Source organism: Littorina saxatilis, linkage group LG10 (assembly GCF_037325665.1).
Source record: "Littorina saxatilis isolate snail1 linkage group LG10, US_GU_Lsax_2.0, whole genome shotgun sequence".
NCBI classification, from domain to species: Eukaryota; Metazoa; Mollusca; class Gastropoda; order Littorinimorpha; family Littorinidae; genus Littorina; species Littorina saxatilis.
In genome coordinates, this window is record NC_090254.1 from 44,899,375 (window position 1) to 44,922,276 (window position 22,902).

Consider the following 22,902-nt stretch of genomic DNA (forward strand, 5'->3'; position numbering starts at 1 on the left):
TGTATGCATGTTTGCGTGCGTGTGTTTTCAAGTGCATGTGTGTTTGTGTGTATGTATGTGCTTGCAAGTGTGTGTGAGTGTAGGTGTGCTTGTAATTGTGTGTGTGTGTGTGTGTGTGTGAGTGAGGGAGAGAGAGAGAGAGAGAGAGAGAGAGAGAGAGAGAGAGAGAGAGAGAGAGAGAGAAAGAGAGAGAGAATATTAAGGGAGAGAGAGAGTGTAGGCAGAGACATAGATAGAATATATGTCTCTGGTGTAGGTTAAACAGAAAATCTGGTTTGTATTACCAGTGAACTGGTTTGCGTTTGTCTCAATCAAAAGGATAGTTAGCTGCTCATGCACACACAATAACCATGAACAAAACCAACCACAGAATCTCGTTAGAGCTGAACGTAACATCACACTCAAACAACAACCAAATCACAAGATATCACATCATCAATCCTGTATATAATTATGCCTTTATTCAAATACTGATTATCTCTTCTTTTTTTCAGGCGTCATACAATTACATAACAATACGTATCTCATGCAATGACAATATAAATGAAAACACACACAATAATAAAGCCCAGATCACAACACACATTTGGCAGTCGGAAATCAAGATTTGCTCCTAGCAGTATCAGTTTGGTGTTTTTTTCACACACACAAAATGCTACGATTTGTAATTAGCCCTGTAAAATCTGTTTGTTTGTTTGCTTAACGCCCAGCCGACTAGAAGGGCCATATCAGGGCGGTGCTGCTTTGACATATATAATGTGCGCCACACACAAGACAGAAGTCGCAGCACAGGCTTCATGTCTCACCCAGTCACATTATTCTGACACCGGACCAACCAGTCCTAGCATAACCCCATAATGCCAGACGCCAGGCGGAGCAGCCACTAGATTGCCAATTTTAAAGTCTTAGGTATGACCCGGCCGGGGTTCGAACCCACGACCTCCCGATCACGGGGCGGACGCCTTACCATTAGGCCAACCGTGCCGGTTTCCCTGTACAATCAGCAAAAGCATTTATTCATGTTGCGATGTGAAACTTTGTGATCATGGGATACTTGAGTTTGCTGGGGGCTGTCCTCAGTCTCATAAGCATCAGCTTGAGTTCATCCCCACGTTCGGCGAGAGATTTATTTCTCAGAGTCAACTTTGTGTGCAGACTCTCCTCGGTGTCTGAACACCCCCGTGTGTACACGCAAGCACAAGACCAAGTGCGCACGAAAAAGATCCTGTAATCCATGTCAGAGTTTGGTGGGTTATAGAAACACGAAAATACCCAGCATGCTTCCTCCGAAAACGGCGTATGGCTGCCTAAATGGCGGGGTAAAAAACGGTCATACACGTAATATTCCACTCGTGCAAAAAACACGAGTGTACGTGGGAGTTTCAGCCCACGAACGCAGAAGAAGAAGAAGAAGAATAAGCATCACCCTAGGTTTCAAAAGCCGTACAAACAAAATACCCAACTAAATAATAAATGCATGATTCACACAATATGTGGCTTAAAAGCAGATTTGATTTGGTCCTTAAATGCAAAAGCAAAACATTTTGGTCAAGCACAACCATCTAAAATAGGAGAAAAATCAAAAGACACAAAAACTCTTACCAGACAAACAAAGAGACCTAAAACAGGTAAGTAAAGGTTCAGTACACAAACTGATCTGCTCTGCCAAACCAAATATGCATTGAGAATTTATTTCAAAATTAAAAACTCAATTTTCACTAAATGAACCACATACTGATGCCATAATGCATTATTATTTGAGCACCATTCCTTTTACATGTATTGGTCAATATGTCTATGGCAGTACAAATGCATGACATCCCTAGAGATTAAAAACATTTCAGTAGATTACAGATAAATTTGTAGAAAATACACGCTTAAAAACAGACACCATCAATTTGTAATTCATCTTTCAGCACACATACATATGCACACAAAAAATGCCCCTGATACCCCAAACTCAACGATATGTATAACCTATTGCACTTAACATATTGTGAAAAAAAGAACACAGACTTTGGAATTAAAAAACCAAAACAGTGTCAACACCGGATATAAAATGACTCAATTCACGAAGTCATCCACAGAGATATTTCAACCAGAAGGCTCCATGACACCCCTAATTAACAGAAATTACAGAAAACACTTCAGCGCTACCAATGTGAAATCTGCAATACGCACAGAATGTGGTAAAACTACACATGCACAGTCTCCAGTCTCCAACTTTTTTAAAAATTACTTTGATACAAGGTATGCAACTCTTACAGGCATACATTTAGCTTAAACATACAGAATTACTTCCCTTAAACCTTCCCTCTCAAATCACAGACTTTTACAGCAAAAACAAGTATGCTTATACTCCTTTCCACAGGCAGTGCAAGCACAACAAATATATTTTGCACATCCAAATCTTCGTAAAGGCCTTCCTTAATTGAAAAAAAACCCAAAAAATAAATTGACTGTCAACGTTCCAAGTTTCAGAATCACAAAACAAGAAAGATAAGTTGTTGAACGTTTTGTTTTTTGATTTTGTTTTTTGAGTTGTTGAACGTTTCGTTTTGTTAAAATTCCCAACAACTTACCTTTCTTGTTTTTTTATTCTTCTCTAATTGAGCCCGAAGATGACTTTGCGAAGACTTAGCTAAGTCTTTTTACTGAAACTTGAGTGTCAAACCTTCGTGCAGCTAGCTTGGTTTAAACAAAACTTTATTAAATTTTTATCATGACCAAAACAATACATGGTTTTTAGGATAATTAACTCAAGCATATTATGCTTACTTTAAGTAATCCTGGTATGTACATAACAAAGGTTAACGAGCAGCTTGCTTGGTGAAGTAGACTTCGGGAAGTCGACCTGGCCAATTTAATACCAGGCATAAATGCTGATTATTTTGGAGGCTTGTACCCACAGTTGACGAGACCCTCTGAAAACGCTCGCAAGACGAGGCGGATCTTGTCAGGCGTGCAGTTATAGCCCATGACTCCAATGCGCCACACCTTGCCGGCAAGCTCTCCCAGTCCCCCCGAGATCTCCACTCTGTAGCTGTAAACAGAAGGGGAATAACATTTTATTTATTACAAATTAATAAATCAATGAATGAATAAACAGATACAATACACAAACAAACAAACAAAAAAACCAATAAATAAAACGCTCTATCCAAAAATAAACTATTCAAAACATTTTAATGAGCCATCTAGGATCCAACCAGCCAGCAAACAAACATTTTAATGAGCCATCTAGGATCCAACCAGCCAGCAAACAAACATTTTAATGAGTCATCTATGATCCAACCAGCCAGCAAGTAAACATTTTAATGAGCCATCTATGATCCAACCAGCCAGCAAACAAACATTTTAATGAGCCATCTATGATCCAACCAGCCAGCAAGCAAACATTTTAATGAGCCATCTATGATCCAACCAGCCAGCAAGCAAACATTTTAATGAGCCATCTAGGATCCAACCAGCCAGCAAACAAACATTTTAATGAGCCATCTAGGATCCAACCAGCCAGCAAACAAACATTTTAATGAGCCATCTAGGATCCAACCAGCCAGCAAACAAACATTTTAATGAGCCATCTAGGATCCAACCAGCCAGCAAGCAAACAAACAAAGAACAGACTGACAGAAAAACAAATAGGGAGAATAAAAAAAATAAAAAAATATAGGTATTCAAAAAAGAAATGTTACTTACAGTAACGTTTGTAATTCATGACAAAACAAAACATTACACACACAGGGACGTCGACCCCAAGGTCTTGACAGTGGATATGCAAACAGGCCAACAAATGACACCCACTTTTTCATGGCGTAGTCTGCAACGTCTTTCCATGCAACGCCTTGAGGCACCATGATGGGGGTGACACAGGGGTTTCTCACCGCCTGAAACACAAACACCACATGTCAAGTGCATGTGCAACGCCTTGAGACAACATGATCGGGGTCACACTGGGGTTCCTCACACACACACACACACACACACACACACACACACACACACACACACACACACACACACACACACACACACAAACAGTATATCCTACCTTATCTTTGACGAGCAGAGACAGGCCCAGTTGTTCAACACCTTGATGCAACTGCTCTGAACACTCTTTGTGGTTGGCCCAACTCTCTGCTAGACCCTGAAATCACATTATGTACCTTGTCTTAACATATTCTTCTGAATCAACATTTTAGCTCGAGTGCATATGTGTCGTCTTTTTAATTGTTTGATCAATTTATTTTGTGTGTGTGTGTTTGTGTGTGTCTGTGTGTGTGTTTGTGTGTGTGTCTGTGTGTGTGTGTTTGTGTGTGTGTGTGTGTGTCTGTGTGTTTGTGTGTGTGTGTGTGTGAGTGTATGTGTGTGTGTGTTAGTGAGTGTGTGTTTGTGTGTGTGTGTGTGTGTGTGTGTGTGTGTCTGTGTGTGTGTGTGTGTGCGTGTGTCTGTGTGTGTGTGTGTGTCTGTGTGTGTGTGTTTCAGTGTGTAACCAAAAAGGGAGAAAGAGGATAAGAAAGGAAAAACAGGAAGAAAGAATAAAATAGACAAATAAAGAAATAGAGAAATGAAGAAAGAAAGAAAGATGATAAGAGAGAAGAAAGGCAAGACAGAAAGGGAGAAAGAAAGAAAGAAAGAAAGGCTCACCACTTCTGCCAGCCTTGCCAAGCCCTCCCTCAATGCGTAGATACTGCTGATAGGCCCTGTGTGGTGATACCTGGAAACACAGCGACACACATTGTACACACAACTGGGTTAATTACCACACAGCAAAACATGTACACATGTATACCTACTTGTCAACTCACAGCACCACACCGACATGTACACATACCTCACTTCCTGTGTTATCATACAGCACCACACCGACAACCGGCACGGTTGGCCTAGTGGTAAGGCGTCCGCCCAGTGAGCGGGAGGTCGTGGGTTCGAACCCCGGCCGGGTCATACCTAAGACTTTAAAATTGGCAATCTAGTGGCTGCTCCGCCTGTCGTCTGGCATTATGGGGTTAGTGCTAGGACTGGTTGATCCGGTGTCAGAATAATGTGACTGGGTGAGACATGAAGCCTGTGCTGCGACTTCTGTCTTGTGTGTGGCGCACGTTATATGTCAAAGCAGCACCGCCCTGATATGGCCCTTCGTGGTCGGCTGGGCGTTAAGCAAACAAACAAACAAACCACACCGACATGTACACATACCTCACTACCTGTGTTATCACACAGCGAAACATCACACATGTACACATACCCGTAAACACACAGCCATTCACATCATATCACACATGTAACCCAGTGCATCAAACACTCAAATCACTTTTGGAGTCAAAGCCAGTCCAACAGGCAGGCATGGGAATTGAAAAAAGTAAAAAAGGCTGAAATTTTGTAAGTAATATTAAAGTCAACGGCACGAAGCGCCTAGCCTTACTAGGGGGTGCGGGGGCATGCCCCCCCAGAAAAAAATTCTCCAAAGAACCCAAATTGTGCAATTTGCTGTCATCTGAGCTCCAAGTTTGCCATTAAATTCAGTTTTCCTCCCCCGTTTATTTTTTCGGCGGACACTTCGGCTTTTTTGGCGGAACGAAAAAAACAATCGGCGGAAATTTGACTTTCGGCGGACAATTCCCATGCCTGAACAGGGGAGAGGTTTTAGAGCTAATCTAATAGCCCTATAAAGTATAATAACTGCTATGTGAACACAAAGTTTCACAAGAGCATACCAGGAGACTACAACAGCAGGACCATATCACAAACAATTGATGTGTTTAACCCGCAAAGTAGATGAAACGTCAAACTGCTATAAATAGCTCAAGCTCAAGGCCGGCAGACATTACTCTGTCAGTCAGTGCAGAGAATTATGTAGCTGCTGTAAAAGGGAGATTACTGCATCGCCCTGTCACCTACCTGTTAGCTAATATTACAACAGTTTAACGTACACTAACAAAAATGAATAAGCAGGCTTGTTCTCAGATCTCGAATTTGGGCCACTGACTTTACTTGAATCATTTATCTGACGCATTGTTCTGACCCTTGGCCGGTCGGTCAACACTTCAATAGTTTTAACATGCAGTAAACTGGTCTTCTGAGTGCTGTTTCTGAAGCCAGAACATTTGGACCTATACATAATTTCAAAACAGGTCTAACTTGTTATATCTCTTAGTTAGATAGATCGCACACAGTCCATGCATCCAAGGATACAAATAGATTTGATGGGAGTTCGTCCAGGTTTATTGTAGCCTGCAGCCATGTTGGAGTACACAATGCCAACGTGTCACGTGGTACTGTGACGTCATGTAATTATGCATACATGTACACACATAGGCCTATATGTTACATCCCCCTTTTCCAGTTAACAAATAAATTTGTTGCACATACAACTTGAACTCACAACTTAAAACTCACACACTATCAATCATTCACAAACAATGTAAATAAAGTCCCAGGTAGTAATTCCAATAAACTTCACTTGGAATGTCCATGGATTCTTCAAATAAAATAAATGTTCATTGACGTCCTTGGAAAGTCACATTATTAGTCTCTTCATGTTCTGATTGTCCATTCACCTTTTACGGTGTGACCGATTGTCCTGAAACTTGAAGATTATAACACTCATAACATTTTACACAAAATCAATTAACATTGTCCTTTGCATTCACACCCACATGTACATGATTTCACACATAATCTCCCATTTTCACAGGTATCCTCACAATTCTACCACTCCTGGTAGCTACGGGTGCTTTCGGAGTTTCCGCATGCATGTGGCTTGGTGCTTGTGTGGGTGTGTTGCTTGTCTGAGCTTTGCTTTTGATTGATGAGTGACTTGATTGCTTTTCGCACTGTGAGCTACTGTTTCTATCATCATTGTGATTAGTCATAGCTTGAGTTGTTTGGTTTTGTATGCCAGGAGTCTGTGACAGTGGTTTTTGCTTGCCAGGAGTCTGAGGCATAGATTTTTGCTTGCCAGTAGTTTGTGGCACTGAGTTTTGATTACCAGGAATCTGTGGCACTGAATTATTTCTCTCTGGCTGAGCAGTGTTTTTGATTGGTGTGTTTTCACTGTCTGATTTTGTGCTGACTTTTAGTAGGTCTCGCCTATTTCTCCTGTAGGTGCCAGAGTCAGTCTGTACAAGATATGATCTTGGTGTGTCTGTATGTTTTACAACTGTGGCTGGGCGCCACTTCCCTTTGTCACTGATGTACACCTTGTCATCTTTGTGTAGTGTTGGGAGTGACTTTGCTGTTTTATCATACTGTTGCTTTTGTCTGCTCTGTCTTTCTTTGAGTGTTTTCTTCACTTTGTGTGAGCCCTTGGTTTTTAGTCTGTCTGTGTTGATGTCCAGTCTTGTTCTCAGTTTTCTGTTCATGAGAATCTCTGCTGGAGATGGGAGTGTGCTACTGATAGGTGTGGTTCTGTAGTTTAGAAGCGCTAAGTAGACATCCTCCCCACTATCTTTTGCTTTTTGAAAGAGCTTCTTCAAAGTTTGTACCATCCTTTCAGCTAATCCATTTGACTGAGGGTAAGTAGGGCTTGATGTTGTGTGTTTGAATTCCCATTTGCGTGCAAATTCTGCAAATTTCTCACTCGAGTATTGTGGTCCGTTGTCTGATACCACTTCTTCAGGAATTCCCTGTCTGGCAAATATGGATTTCATGTGTTTTATCACTGTTTTGCTCTTTGTGTCAGGAAGGAGTGCGTATTCAACAAACTTTGAGTGATAGTCAGCTATCAGCAAGTAGTCACGGTCATTCCATGCGAACAAATCAGTCCCTACTTTTTTCCATGGTCTGTCTGGAATTTCATGACTGATCATTGGTTCTTTTTGCTGTTTGTTTCTGTGTTTGGCACACACTGAGCATGAGCTGACTATGTCTTCTATTTGTGATGACATCCCAGGCCAAAAGAAAATGACTCTTGCTCTGTTTTTGCACTTTTCCATACCCAGGTGTCCTTCATGTATTCTACCCAGCATTTCTTTTCTCATAGATTTTGGAATGAGAATTTTGTCTGCTTTGAAAATGATGCCATCGATCACACTTAGTTCTTCATTGTATTGGAAATACTGTCTGATCTCAGCGTCAACTTGGTATTTGTCTGCTGGGAAACCTTTCAGAATTTGCTCTTTCAGCTTTTTCAATTCTGGGTCTTTGTCTGTTTCTTCTCTCATTTCCTGCTTTCTGTTGTCTGCTACAGGTAAACTATTCATGAATGTGGCCACATGGATTTTCACCATTTCTTCATTTTCTGACCCTACCTGTGTGTCTGTTTTGACTGACGCTCTTGACAGTGTGTCTGCAACATACATTTCTTTGCCTGGTTTGTATGTGATGTTCAGATCATAGCGCTGTAGCCTCAACATGAATCTTTGAATCCTAGGCGGACATTTGTTCAGTGGCTTTTTCCAGATGTTCTCGATTGGTTTGTGGTCTGTTTCAACCTCACACTGCTTTCCATAGATATATTGATGGAATTTTTCACAAGCGAACACTATGGCCAACGTTTCTTTTTCGATTTGTGCATAGTTTTGTTCTGCTTGAGTGAGTGCTCGAGACGCGTAGGCTACAGGTCTGTCATCCTGCATGAGTGCACAGCCTAACCCTACTGATGATGAATCAGCTGTGATTTTCACCGGTTTGTCTGTGCTGTAGTGAGCAAGTATGGGTGCTTTAGTCAGCTGCTTTTTGACTGCTTTGAATGCTTGCTCTTGTTCATGATTCCACTGCCAGCACACTTCTTTCTTGAGCAAAGTGCGCAGTGGTGCTGTGAGCTCAGCCATATTTGAGACAAACTTTCCCAGATAATTGACCATTCCCAAAAATCTCTGGAGGTCTGCCTTTGACTGTGGTGACGGCATGTTTTGTATGGCTGCTATTTTGTCTGGATCTGGTTTAATGCCGTCTTTGCCTATGATGTGGCCAATGTATTTGATCTCTGTCTGTGCAAACTCACACTTCTTTCTTTTGAGTGTCAAGTTGCGGTCATTTGCCCTTCTAAGTGCTGCATTCAGCGCTTCATCATGTTCTGTTTGGTTGCGACCCCAGATCAGAATGTCGTCGACCCAGTTGTCGACTCTTGGTATGTCCTTGAACATGGCTTTGATGGTTTTGTGAAAAACCTCACTGGAACATGCCAGACCCATGGGTAGTCTTTTGAAAACGTACCGTCCGAAAGGTGTTTGCATACAGCACAGTTTTGAACTTTCTGCATCTAAAGGTATCTGCCAGAAACCATTCTGTGCACAGTTCTGCACCTTCTAGCTGTGCTGTGACCTCATCAACTGTGGGCATCGCAAAGTGCTCACGCTTGATTGCCTTGTTAAGGTCTTTTGGGTCCATGCATACCCTTAACGTTTTGTCAGGTTTTTCCACCACCACCATGCTACTGACCCAATCTGTAGGTCCTTCTTGTGGCTCAATGACCCCTAATTTTTCCATTCGGTCCAACTCTTCTTTAATTCTCTCTCTGAGAGCGAATGGCACCTTTCTGGGTGGCTGAATGACAGGTTTGACTGATTCGTCAACAACTATGTGGTATTCCGTGCCCAAATTTCCCAGCTCCCCAAAGATAGTGGGAAAATCTTTGTCAACTGTGTCTGCGTCTACGCTGCAGATCTGTATGAGTCTCAGTATTCTTGATGATGCAAGACCTATCAGCGCTGGTTGATTTGTGTCTACCACATAGAACTTTAACTCTTCACCCATCACATTCAGTGTACATGTGCCTTTAACACTGAGATTACCCCCTGTGAAACTGGTCAATCTAGTTTTGGTTTTGTTCAGAGAGGGCTTGTTGTGAAGACTGTTGTATGTGTGCAGTGGGAGCACATTTCCCTGTGCACCAGTGTCAATTTTGAATTTGACTGTGATGTTTTCTACATCTACTGTGACGAACAACTGATTGTCCTCTACACTGGTCAAATATTCCACTGCGTCAACATAAACATCATCATTTTCTGTGTCTGAACTGATTTCTAGTGCATCAACAAATATTTCTTGCTCTTCTGTCTCAGTGTCCTGTCTTTGCACTATGTGTATGTTGCTTTCTGACTCTGATTCTGACTCTGAGCTTGTGTATGAATCTGTGTCATCTTCATGCATGACATGTACATTTTTCTTACTGCTCCTACAGCAGGCTGCAAAGTGATTGCGTTTTGAACATTTCAAACATTTCATGCCATACGCTGGGCATTTCCCTTTGTCATGCTTTCTAGCACATCTGGTGCACACTACTCTGTCATTGCTAGAAGTAGTACTACTTTGAGTAGTTTTCTTGTCTCTGTATTTCTGAGAGTGAGAATGATGCTTTGACTTTTTGATCTTGTGTACCTTTTGGTCCTCTGTTTTGGTCATGATGTGTGCTTTGGCTCTTGAACTTTCATGCGCCCTACATGTGTCAACATACTGCTGCAAAGTTAGGCCTTTCACTTCAAGCAATTTCTGTCTGACATCATCATCCTTCACCCCTACGACTATCCTATCACGGATCATTCTGTCTTCTTGGTTTTCAAAATTGCATGTTTTTGCAAGTTGTCTGAGGGCAGCAATGTATGTGTCAATGCTTTCTGCTGTTTCTTGGACCCTATTGTTGAACACATAAGCCTCATACACCTCATTTGTTTCACCAACAAAGAAATCATCAAACTTTTTGATAACAGTGTCAATGTCATTCTTTCTTTCAGTGTTAGTGAATGAGAAACCATCAAACAGTTCATTGGCTTCTTCGCCGATACAAGTCATGAAAACAGCACACCTGTACTCCTTTGTCTCGTCCGACAATCTTGTTGCTACTTCGTAGTTGGTCCATGCTCTCTTGAAGCGTTTCCATTTGGTCTGCATACCACTGGACGACAGCACAAGCTTGGAAGGTGGAGGAATACTGGATGAAAATCTGTTTGGTCTCCTCTCAGTACCACCAGCACGGTTGTGCTCCGCCGCCGGCTGTGCTTCGCCTTCGTGGTCGGACATTTTGTTTCACGTGTTCCACGAGTTATTTCCCTTAGTCCGCTGCCGGTACTTTTTCGGGAAAGTTCTTTTTCGCGCCCACTACAGTTGCGTTTTGACGGCAAACTGAAGCGTAGCTGAACCTCGTAGGCATCCAAAAGTGACTCCAACCCCCAGTTCTGACACCATGTTATATCTCTTAGTTAGATAGATCGCACACAGTCCATGCATCCAAGAATACAAATAGATTTGATGGGAGTTCGTCCAGGTTTATTGTAGCCTGCAGCCATGTTGGAGTACACAATGCCAACGTGTCACGTGGTACTGTGACGTCATGTAATTATGCATACATGTACACACATAGGCCTATATGTTACATAACTGACCTATTGTCTTCAAAATCTGGGAACTACACTGCACGTGTGATTGGTACAAACTTACAGGACCATGAACAGTCGTAAAGTTTATATATCTCCCCCCTTACAACATCCCACCCTATTGTCAAACACTTCAGTGGCTGTTTTTATTACGTTTTCACCTGTACAAAAATCAGCGCTGTAAACAAGAACAGTCCATTTCTGCCAGTATTTTGTGTGTATGTCTTCTACCGGCCCCCGTGGCGCAGTGGTTAGCGCATCGGACTGCAGGCCGGGAGATCGTGGTTCGAATCCCATAAGGGGAGCGTGGGTTTTTTGAGCTTCGGTCGGCTCCTACCCAGAGTGGAAATGCTAAAGTTCCAATGGGAAGGCTGGGATCACACAGCCGAGTGCCATTCACTTCACGAATGCGATTGACTCAGAAAGCGCAAAAATAAAAAAACTTGTCTCGATTCTTGTGACCCTTTCTGCCCAGGGCTCTCATGGTGACCTTGGTCCCAGTGTTCCTGTTCCAGCCATCCCTGAATATTTTGCTGCCAGCCTGGGATGCTCCAGGGGGTTCGACGGAAGGACACAGTGGCGGTCTGCTCTCTGAGGAGACGCTCACTCAGTCTGGCTCCGCGACTTAACAGTCAGTGTCGTAAGTAGAGGGCTTAGTAGGTAGTGGTGCCTGTGTCCCTTGCCAGGAACAGGACTAATACTTAACACTGTCGAAGTGACTCAGCAGCAGAGCAGTGTCATCTTCCGAGGGTAGCCTGTCGCAGCGGCCTGACATCCTTCCCTGGAGTGTCTGCAGAATTAGTGAGGGTGCCCAGGTGTCTGACCAACACTGGGGGCTCATTGATTCGACAAAGTCTGGCGGCGGAACGAAGTTCAGGGGTGGATGTTGCAGTGAGTGCTGGGACGGGGCGGCGTGGTAGCATACTGGGAGAAGGAACAAGCGTCGGGACAAGCAAAAAGAGAATAAAATAAAATAAATACATAAAAGAAAAGAAAAAAAGTGTGTATGTTTTCTGCCCTTTGGTGCATATACCATTTAATGGTTATAGATGAGAACGACAGAATGTGGCAATTAAAACAACATCAAGAACACACACACCAGTCTGGCAGAAGAACAAAATTCAGATGTGGACGGAGCAGCAAATGCAGGTACAGGGCGGTGTGAGAGCACACTGGGACAAGGAACAAGAGACGGAACAGTCAACAACAAATTTTTTATTTTGTAAACACACAAACCTCCTGGGCCCAGCGTCACAGCCCCAGTAGTTGGCAAGTTCATTGGCGTCGAAGTAATAGGAACGAACCTTGGAAGACCGCGTTTCCACCTTTTTCCTGCAGAAAAGAAATGCAAAAGCTGCTAAAACTATGCATCAACAATTTGACCATAATTGTATCCTAAATTATTTCTTAATTTCAATTAGTCAACAATTCTGCTTGTGGGTTTATGTCTCTCAATATAAATTATAATTGTATCTATATGTCTCTGTGTTTTAAATACTCAATTTATACTGTACCTGACACTTTATGACTTTGGTTGCAGACAGAAAAAGATAACCAGAGAATGTCAACAGCAATGAACTAATTATTTAGCCAATCAAGAATAAGTTACACAATCATGCATTTATGTACCCCAATGATTAAATGATCTGAATCATAGAAGTGGCACTGATTAAATCACATCTACCATGATCAAAGGCACTGAAGCAGGTATGACAGGTAGGACAGGTGGGACAGGTGCACACTTTACCTGGCACGCTGAGAGAAAGAGATGGGGGCGGTTCCGGGAGGGGCCCCTAGCACCTTTTGTGAGCCAGAGTACAGGCAGTCAATCTCTGCAACAAGGTACGACAGGTAAACAGGTGAATCAAACTATGCAATTGGTATACAGGTGAATCAAACTATGCAATTGGTATACAGGTGAATCAAACTATGCAATTGGTATACAGGTGAATCAAACTATGCAATTGGTATACAGGTGAATCAAACTATGCAATTGGTATACAGGTGAATCAAACTATGCAATTGGTATACAGGTGAATCAAACTATGCAATTGGTATACAGGTGAATCAAACAATGCAATTGGTATACAGGTGAATCAAACTATGCAATTGGTATACAGGTGAATCAAACTATGCAATAGGTATACATGTGAATCAAACTATGCAATTGATATACAGGTGAATCAAACAATGCAATTGGTATACAGGTGAATCAAACTATGCAATTGGTATACAGGTGAATCAAACAATGCAATTGGTATACAGGTGAATCAAACTATGCAATTGGTATACAGGTGAATCAAACTATGCAATTGGTAAACAGGTGAATCAAACAATGCAATTGGTAAACAGGTGAATCAAACTATGCAATTGGTATACAGGTGAATCAAACAATGCAATTGGTATACAGGTGAATCAAACTATGCAATTGGTATACAGGTGAATCAAACTATGCAATTGGTATACAGGTGAATCAAACTATGCAATTGGTATACAGGTGAATCAAACTATGCAATAGGTATACATGTGAATCAAACTATGCAATTGATATACAGGTGAATCAAACAATGCAATTGGTATACAGGTGAATCAAACTATGCAATTGGTATACAGGTGAATCAAACAATGCAATTGGTATACAGGTGAATCAAACTATGCAATTGGTATACAGGTGAATCAAACTATGCAATTGGTAAACAGGTGAATCAAACAATGCAATTGGTAAACAGGTGAATCAAACTATGCAATTGGTATACAGGTGAATCAAACTATGCAATTGGTATACAGGTGAATAAAACTATGCAATTGGTATACAGGTGAATCAAACTATGCAATTGGTATACAGGTGAATCAAACTATGCAATTGGTATACAGGTGAATCAAACTATGCAATTGGTATACAGGTGAATCAAACAATGCAATTGGTAAACAGGTGAATCAAACTATGCAATTGGTATACAGGTGAATCAAACTATGCAATTGGTATACAGGTGAATCAAACTATGCAATTGGTATACAGGTGAATCAAACTATGCAATTGGTATACAGGGACCAGCCAAGTGTCCCTACAGTGCAGGTGGCCTTTCATGACAGGTATACTTTGGTAGAGATAATATAAAAAGGGACAAGAGAAGGTGTCCTTTTAAGGGAGGTGTCCTCTCATAGGAGGGTCCACACATCGCAGGTACTGCTGTACAGTGGAACCCCCACTTTAAGACCCCCAATTTGAGACTCCGTCCATCTTAAAACCTTGCTTTTTTCAGATTTTTTAACCCTGATGTTGCATCATTAAAATATAGATTTGGGGGGGGGGGGGGGGGGGGGGGGGGGGGGGTGTGACATAAAAAAGAATGTGACCAAAAATGAGACTAAACATGTGAATGTAAAAAGCCTTACCCTGTTTATCCATGAACAAAGGGACACCACCCATGGCAGCCACAGAATCCACAACCAGCAGACAGTTGTACCTGAAACCCCACACATTAAATGAGATCACAAACTTACTTAAACCAGACAGCCGTGGCCACAAATAACATTGTCTTTGGGTTGGTAGGAAGCGTTGGTATTGTTTGGAGTTCAGGAAAATATGTTCACTGATAAAACCTTAGATTTCATTGTTTTATTGGCCAAATTTTATATTTACAAATGTAAATGGAACTCTGAAAGACCGATGCTTCCGATATTCTTGAAATTTTTGAAAAGTAGATATTTATTGGACAAGTACAAGGGGGGATTAGCAGAAGATAAGTTTGACCGCCTCTGGCAACCATATTCTAACCTGGTTTCATGAAAATTGTCCAGTACTAGGCTCTACTCCTCCTCCCTAATTCGTTAACAGTATCTTGATATATATTCTGTTGTAAACTTGAATCTTGTAGCAATCAATATTGTTTAAAGGTCTAGTAGTTGTTGTAGTCAAACGGTCCTATACAGTGCCTCTTTAACTTTCTCCCTCTCTCTCTCTACTTCTCTCTCTGTTCTAGATCATTCTTTTTATGCATGTTGTAGGTATGAATGTGGCGATGTGAATTGTGATGTAATGTATAATGTGTTGTAAAAAAAGACCAGGAAAAGAAATATTAAAGAAAAAAAAATAACATTGTCCTTTCACTCTTTTACCCGAAGGTTACAGGACTGCACACTGTGAACCCCAAATACCCCGATATAGCGGAAGTCTACTGCATGTACACACGTGGAGAGAATCTATCTAAACTTTCCCAAGTGATTCTGTGTGCGCCTTGTGGTGAGATATGTGCGCGTTTTAAATTCTCGTATTATTATTATAATTATTTAGATGGCGTACTTGCGACAGAGAGCTCCGATGCCTTCTAGCGGCTGTGCCGTCCCCCCTGATGACTCTCCGTGTGTGATGAACATCATCACTGGCTTGTGCGTCTTCAGGCCCTGAACAAAATAACAATTTGTTAAGCAGAGTGAAGCCATTCCCTTTGTTCCCATAATCTAGCTGCGGTACCCACTCATATCCCATGACCTCCCTTCTTTGTCTCTGTAAATCTACTATGGGTATATTTCTTGTATTTTAAGAGTACTATTGTTACAGCATATGGTATATCAATTTTCTTGTATTTTAAGAGTACTATTGTTACAGTATATGGTATATCAATTGTACCAGAGGCTCGTGTGTCTCTTGATATTCTTATTCATCCGCTGGGTTCTTGACTAAAATACAAGCCATATAAAAAACCACTCGTGTTGTAACCTATATATACAGAGGAACCCCCCTTTAAAACGCACATCCAGGTCTGAGAAACGTAGGTCTTGAAAGGAGCGAGTCCATAGCGTTCTCTACTACACTGTTGTTAAGATCGCCATGAGCGAGTCCATAGGGTTCTCTACTACACTGTTGTTAGGATCGCTATGAGCGAGTCTATAGCGTTCTCTACTACACTGTTGTTAAGATCGCCATGAGCGAGTCCATCGCGTTCTCTACTACACTGTTGTTAAGATCGCCATGAGCGAGTCCATAGGGTTCTCTACTACACTGTTGTTAAGATCGCCATGAGCGAGTCCATAGCGTTCTCTACTACACTGTTGTTAGGATCGCTATGAGCGAGTCCATAGCGTTCTCTACTACACTGTTGTTAAGATCGCCATGAGCGAGTCCATAGGGTTCTCTACTACACTGTTGTTAGGATCGCTATGAGCGAGTCTATAGCGTTCTCTACTACATTGTTGTTAAGATCGCCATGAGCGAGTCCATAGCGTTCTCTACTACACTGTTGTCAAGATCGCCATGAGCGAGTCCACAGCGTTCTCTACTACACTGTTGTTAAGATCGCCATGAGCGAGTCCACAGCGTTCTCTACTACACTGTTGTTAAGATCGCCATGAGCGAGTCCATAGCGTTCTCTATTACACTGTTGTTAAGATCGCCATGAGCGAGTCCATAGCGTTCTCTACTACACTGTTGTTAAGATCGCCATGAGCGAGTCCATAGCGTTCTCTACTACACTGTTGTTAAGATCGCCATGAGCGAGTCCATAGGGTTCTCTACTACACTGTTGTTAGGATCGCTATGAGCGAGTCCATAGCGTTCTCTACTACACTGTTGTTAAGATCGCCATGAGCGAGTCCATAGGGTTCTCTACTACACTGTTGTTAGGATCGCTATGAGCGAGTCTATAGCGTTCTCTACTACACTGTTGTTAAGATCGCCATGAGCGAGTCTCAAAATGGGGGTAAATTCACATAGCCTATAACCAGTTCAATATCTGAGAAAAAGGGTCATAAAAGGGAGGTTCAAAATGTACACCTTCTGCACAACTTCAAAAACCCTATAAGCCACTCAATGCACTAGCAGGTCTGCACATAAGTTGACCCAGGAGATTGGATTCATCTGTATCCTTGGGAAAAAAATGTAATAAAAAAAAATGCTTCTGACCACAAGGCCAACAAATTATGGTCAGTAGGTCAATAACATTTTCTCTCTTTTTTTTTTAACCCAGGCGGCGCTTCTGGGTTTTTTATTTGTATAATTAGTCTTGACTAGTGCGAGCCATTTCCCCTGCGTGTCACAGAAGTTGAGTAGCTTTCCAAGTAAAGTCTGCACAATGTTTGTTTCTTGTTTGTTTTTTTCACACAAAAAGGTTTAGGGTCAGGAGGAAAATTAGGGTTGGTTGGGGGACAAGAAACACTGTTCGTTTTTGCTTTTAGGTCTTTTCTCACCAGCCACGGCCGGGATTCGAACTCCATAACCTTCTATATACATGAACGGCCTGTACAGAGTTTGAATCCCTGCCTCACCTTCCTCCAAACGAAAGGCCGTCATCTGAACCACCAAGCTACTGTGCCCGTCTAGCTGAGGGTTGACTACTAAATGAAATAGAAATAAGTAAGTGTTACGTCCTACCTCCTCTATCTGCTGCAGAGAGAACACCTGTCCCATGGGAAGGGTCAGTTTCTGGGCCACACACCCTGCACACATAGAACAACACACAGCTCACTGCTTTAGACCGAAAACTGTAAAACTGCCTATTAAAACCTACACAAAAAATCTGATAAAATCAGAAACTGAGCGCTCTAGCAACCAGATTGTCCCCTTATTATAATACCCTGTATTTTCCCCAGACACAGCATTTTTTCTTTTTCTTCTGTGTTCATGGACTGATGCTCCCATGTTCACTCATGCTTTTTGCATGACCAGGTTTGTACAAGTATGACCTTTGTCACCCTGCCATTTAGGGCAGCTATACACCGCTTTCAGGGAAAGAATGCTTTGGATTTTCATGTTTCAATAACCAACCAAACTTTGACATGGATTACCGGATCTTTTCCCTGTGCACTTAGTTTTGTGTTTGTGTGCACACACGAAGGGGAATAAGGCACTTGCAAATGTGCATATATATAAGTTGACCTGGGAGACCAGAACAATCTCCACCCTTAGCCCACTAGGCGCGGACGGGATTCGATCACACTACCTAGCTTCTGCATGGGACGCCGGTGTTGTATCCACCAGGCCACCGCACCCGTCAAAAGATAGAGGAATAAAAACAACACTGCTTACCATTTCTTTCCACCATGTCGGCAAAGCGCTGTCCCCAGATTCCGTTCTCACACACCAAGGCGACCTCTCCCGTCTCCAGCAGGTTGGCTACAGCCGCCTCCATGGCCGCATGACCTGCACAATAGCATGCAAATCAGCACTGTTCCTATAGCAACATCATGTATCCTTCTCTGTGTGTGTATGTGTATGTGTGTGTGTGTGCGTGTGTGTGCGTGCATGTGTGTGTGTGTGTGTGTCTGTGAGTGTGTGTCTGTTCAGTGTGTGTGTGTGCTTGTGTGTGTATGTATGTGTGTATGTGCGTGTACAGTGGAATCGCCTTTGAAAATTAAATTTACAGAGGATTATAAACAGAAAATCTGAGAAAACAGGGTCCTAAAAGGGAGGGTGTCTCCAATTTTGTTTTTACTGTGGTCTATAAAACTACTTGCTGGATTCCCCACCCCGCACTTTACCTGTCTACACTTTACCTGACTACGCATTCTTACGTACACCTGGAGAATGTCTCACCTGTGCCAGAGATGGCGAAGGTCCACTCGTTCTGTGTCTGAAAGGCATACTGGATTCCTTGCTTCACCTCGTCCATTATCTGAAATCACAGCAACAAACTATGTATGTAGGGATAAACAGAAAGGGAAGTGAGAGGGAGGGACAGAGAGAGAGAGAGAAAAAAAAAACCACCTATTTCTCTCTTACTCACAGTTACACACACACAAACATACACGCACACAGTCACACTCTCACACATGTGAATGTTTTCATTCAAAGGAGGAATTAAGACACCCTTGAAATGGATTCAGTGCTGAGGAAATTATGCTTTTGGGAGATTATATACATAACAAAAGGGGACAAGAAATTTAGAGAACAATTAACTCATCCACAGATGTTTGTTTAATTAATTAATCAGTTCTCTAAACCTTAGTAGACATTATTAATATTTTGTTAGGCCAAAAAAAAAAAAGGTCTGTTTACGGTAACATAGGATGAAAAAATAGGGTCGGTTGGTCGGCTTTTTTTTTTTTTTTTTTTTTTTCCATTTTTTTTTTTTTTTCCTCCCCTCTCTATGATGATTCACAGTTCATTTCTTCTCATCAATCCCTGTTTTTGCCCAACATAACTATAAACAGTACTTTGAGCTTACCTCCCTTCTGTCGTCTGCTGTTTGAGCGCAAACAGCTCTATTTTGGACGCGTTTTTATTTTTATTTTCAGACGATCCAAAAAAAAGATTAGGGTCGGGCCTAAAAACTAGGGTCGGTCGGGTTACCGTAAACAGACTTTTTTTTTTGTTGCCTTATATCGTTATACTGAAACCAGGATTCACAAGTGACTTTAACATGTATACATTTATTTTGAGGTGTACATAATAAACCCCCTCTTCCATCGACACCAATAACAAACCTATAGTCAGTCCCTCATGCACTATTCTATTACACAGCATAGAGACATAGTGCTTGCTGCCGCTCGCCCGAGCAAAATGTCCCTCTTTCCCTTTGCTGAGCTGGCGCAAAACCCCTCCGCGCTGAGGTGTTCCCAGACACCTCGTATACACATGTAGGGTGTACATGTATACAAAATAATACATGTACCTGCTCAATTTCTTTCTTTCTCATAGGGGCTGATGAATGTTTCATGCAGTGTCACACTGTTATCATTCCTGACCTACATACGTTGAGATCTCCTGGCCTTGAGAGAGAGGAACACTCAAAATGCTGATTATCTTTTATGCAGCACGAATTGTGTTTCTGTGATAAACTATGCTCACAGGTCAAAATTAGGATGTGTGATTTAATAGAGCAAAGCCCTCTCTTTCTTGATGCAAATTAAAAATGTGCTTTGTAATTGTTTTGTGTGTGTTTCCACATATTTGTGTGAGTGTGTGTGTGTGTGTGTGTGGTGTGTGTGTGTGTGTGTGTTGTGTGTGTGTGTGTGTGTGTGTGCGTGTGTGTGTTAGCTCTTTAAAACACAAAAGGTTTTAGAAAATGAAACGTCAAGGCCGTTATATTACAACATGATTAAACATTCCCTGTAAAAGTGAAAGTGAGAAAAAAAGGCATGTAACCCAAATTGAACATAATCCACCCAACCCACCCTGTAATATATTTTAAACAATTAATTATCAAATAGTTTCTATCCCAACAGTCACAACGAGGATAGCTAACATTAATGCAAGGTATAGGAGACTTCTGCTTTGTCAGCAAAGCCCTCATCCACTTTCTCCGTCCCTCACACTCACAGCAGGTGTAAGTGTACCTGTCTTTTATCACTGCAGTGGTCGGACAGGGCAGCTTCAGTGACAAAACACAATCATGCACACACACCCACACCCACACACCCACACACCCACACACACACACACACACACACACACACACACACACACCCATGCATCTAGGTATGTGTAGACTAGCTAATGTTGTTGTTTTTTCTTGCTAAATCTGACACCATCGCCTGTGCATCAAATTTCAGAACGAGAAGAAAATGTCACATGTAGCTGGCGAACAATCGAGCCATATGGAGCGAGGATACAGACACCAACCTGTGTGAATTCGGGGTGCAAGTGTCCCAACAACGGCAAAGCACTGGCTCCAAGTACCCTGGGTGGTGCATTGGAGGGACCCGGACCCATCAGAATCTTCTGGGGAAAATCCATGGGGTGAAACAGACATTCTGGCGCAGAAATCGTGGGAGCAGACGACATGTTTACAGCCGGAACGAAGCGCTGTGTAGCAGACGACAGGAGGAGACGAAAACGAGACTGTCGTGTCAATTTTATCGATTGCAGTCCAGCGCATCTTTCTAATCTCGAAGTCGCCCAGAGCGCGTTGGATAGTGCCCGTGACATGTTGACTGAAGGGATTTGTCGTCGTCTGCTCAGGTCTAGTCAGGCTAACGGACAAGCAAGTGACCTGCTTACTTGATTTACTCCCACCACCAGTGAAGTTTGCACACTCGCTCTCAACTTCGTTAGGATCTACCTTTGCTGAAGACATGAGTTCAAGTGTCACTTTTACAACGAAGGGATATAACTCTAGAACTTCCTGTTGTTGTCCGTCAACCATAGTTACTCCTCTTTATCGTGAGGCGCGCCTGTGTGTTTCGACAGAGATATAATAATGTAGCTTGCTACAGATCTCTGGTTTAGAGCACATCACGGGAAACTGCTGTACAGATCTGTACAAAACTTGCCACACACATTCGTGAAAATCATAATATAGACAGTAACTGAATTTTGCGCCTGTCTGTCTGGTTTGTTTCGCGGTTTCGTTTTGATATAAATTCTCTTCCAAAGTTTCGGTTTAGTTCCGGTGTGGCGTTTTCATCTTTCGCCGTGTTGATATTTCGCTTCTCGGCCTCGTTGATCTAGTATCAGGGACGTAGCACACCTAATAAAAGTGGTAGGGCGGAAAAAAATGGAAGACAAAATGCTGAGACAGCTAAGGAAATATGGGGCTTACACTACCGCCCCCCCCCCCTTCCCGTCCCCTTGTAATGGTCTAAAAAAGAAAGAAAACATGATGCGATTTCGTGCCTTCTGAGCTCAGTTCCATCTAATCATCTTTCCATCCTCCACCAAACAACGGGCTGGTGAATGGTATCAGTGATTATCAATCGACTTACATTTATATCTAAATTCCGATACGTTGAATGTGATGAGCACTTACTTCAAATGACTTTCGTCTTCATTATTGTCTAGTGTGTTAAAAAGCAAGGATTGACAAACTGGTTTACTTCTAAACAAGCAATTTATTGATCCGTCCAGCCATCAACATTGGCAGCCTGAGTGATGACTGAAAAATAGAGGGATTTGTCAGAATATTTTTAGCGCGTTTTCGATCCATCACAACCAGGATGAACACTTGTGTCCATTGTTCAATTCTCTCTCTACATGTTGTTTCATGTGACACTGTTAACCCCACAAGTTACTGTGTTACTCAATTGTTATGGCGTACTTACGGTTGACACACAATCACTCACCCCTCAGTCTGACCCCAGCTTCACACACAGAATATACAAAACATTTCTTACCTCCATTGTTTCTCATGGGAGCAGACGGACGAAGAAGCAATTTTCACTAAATTGGCGCCAATACTTTTATGGCCTGACGGAACTCGTCACGTGTGACGTTCTCGTCAAAATAAGACGTCATCCTATTCCAGCAGTTGACCAAGACTAACACACAAAAAAAAAAACCCCAAAAACCGACCTTATGCCATCGCGTGAATACTACGTGGGGTGTTCTGTTGGTAGATCTCTCTCTCTCTCTCTCTCTTCTCTCTTCTCTCTCTCTCTCTCTCTCTCTCTCTCTCTCTCTCTCTCTCTCTCTCTCTCTCTTTTTTTTTTTTTTACGGAAAAAGTGGTCGGGCGGTCGCCCTACATGCCCTACCGGGTGCTACGTCCCTGAGTATAAACTCTACACTGAACAAAAAAACACCCTTCGATAGTACTGATGAGCGACCTTGTGTACCTTACATTCATGGGGCCCAATTTGTTTTATTTAACTTTGAAATTTGATTCATCCTAAAATGTTTTCCTTCTAACTCAAGGGACGTAACCACTCAGTACA

General features: G+C 42.2%; 1 protein-coding gene across 1 annotated transcript; it reads right to left on the bottom strand.

Moving 5' to 3' along the window:
• Positions 1 to 439: 439 nt before the first annotated feature.
• LOC138978921 (alanine--glyoxylate aminotransferase-like) lies at positions 440 to 21,366 on the bottom strand. Its single transcript, XM_070351735.1, has 12 exons — positions 20,875 to 21,366; positions 18,847 to 18,925; positions 18,340 to 18,453; positions 17,686 to 17,750; positions 15,619 to 15,719; positions 14,712 to 14,782; positions 13,063 to 13,147; positions 12,552 to 12,647; positions 4,648 to 4,717; positions 4,052 to 4,147; positions 3,805 to 3,887; positions 440 to 3,043 (listed from the first exon to the last, which is right to left on the bottom strand). Exons 1-12 carry the CDS (start codon positions 21,178 to 21,180, stop codon positions 2,887 to 2,889), a joined length of 1,323 nt encoding a protein of 440 aa, XP_070207836.1. The 5' UTR covers positions 21,181 to 21,366; the 3' UTR covers positions 440 to 2,886.
• Positions 21,367 to 22,902: the final 1,536 nt, after the last annotated feature.

Bases quoted from the DNA above. Each gene is read 5' to 3' on its own strand.
- LOC138978921 (XM_070351735.1), bottom strand. From the start codon at position 21,180: ATGTCACGGGCACTATCCAACGCGCTCTGGGCGACTTCGAGATTAGAA. The intron at 14,783-15,618 runs GTACGCCATCTA...GTGGGGTTTCAG, and splicing joins ATCGGAGCTCTCTGTCGCAA to GTACAACTGTCTGCTGGTTG. The intron at 12,648-13,062 runs GTAAAGTGTGCA...TCTTTTCTGCAG, and splicing joins TCTTTCTCTCAGCGTGCCAG to GAAAAAGGTGGAAACGCGGT.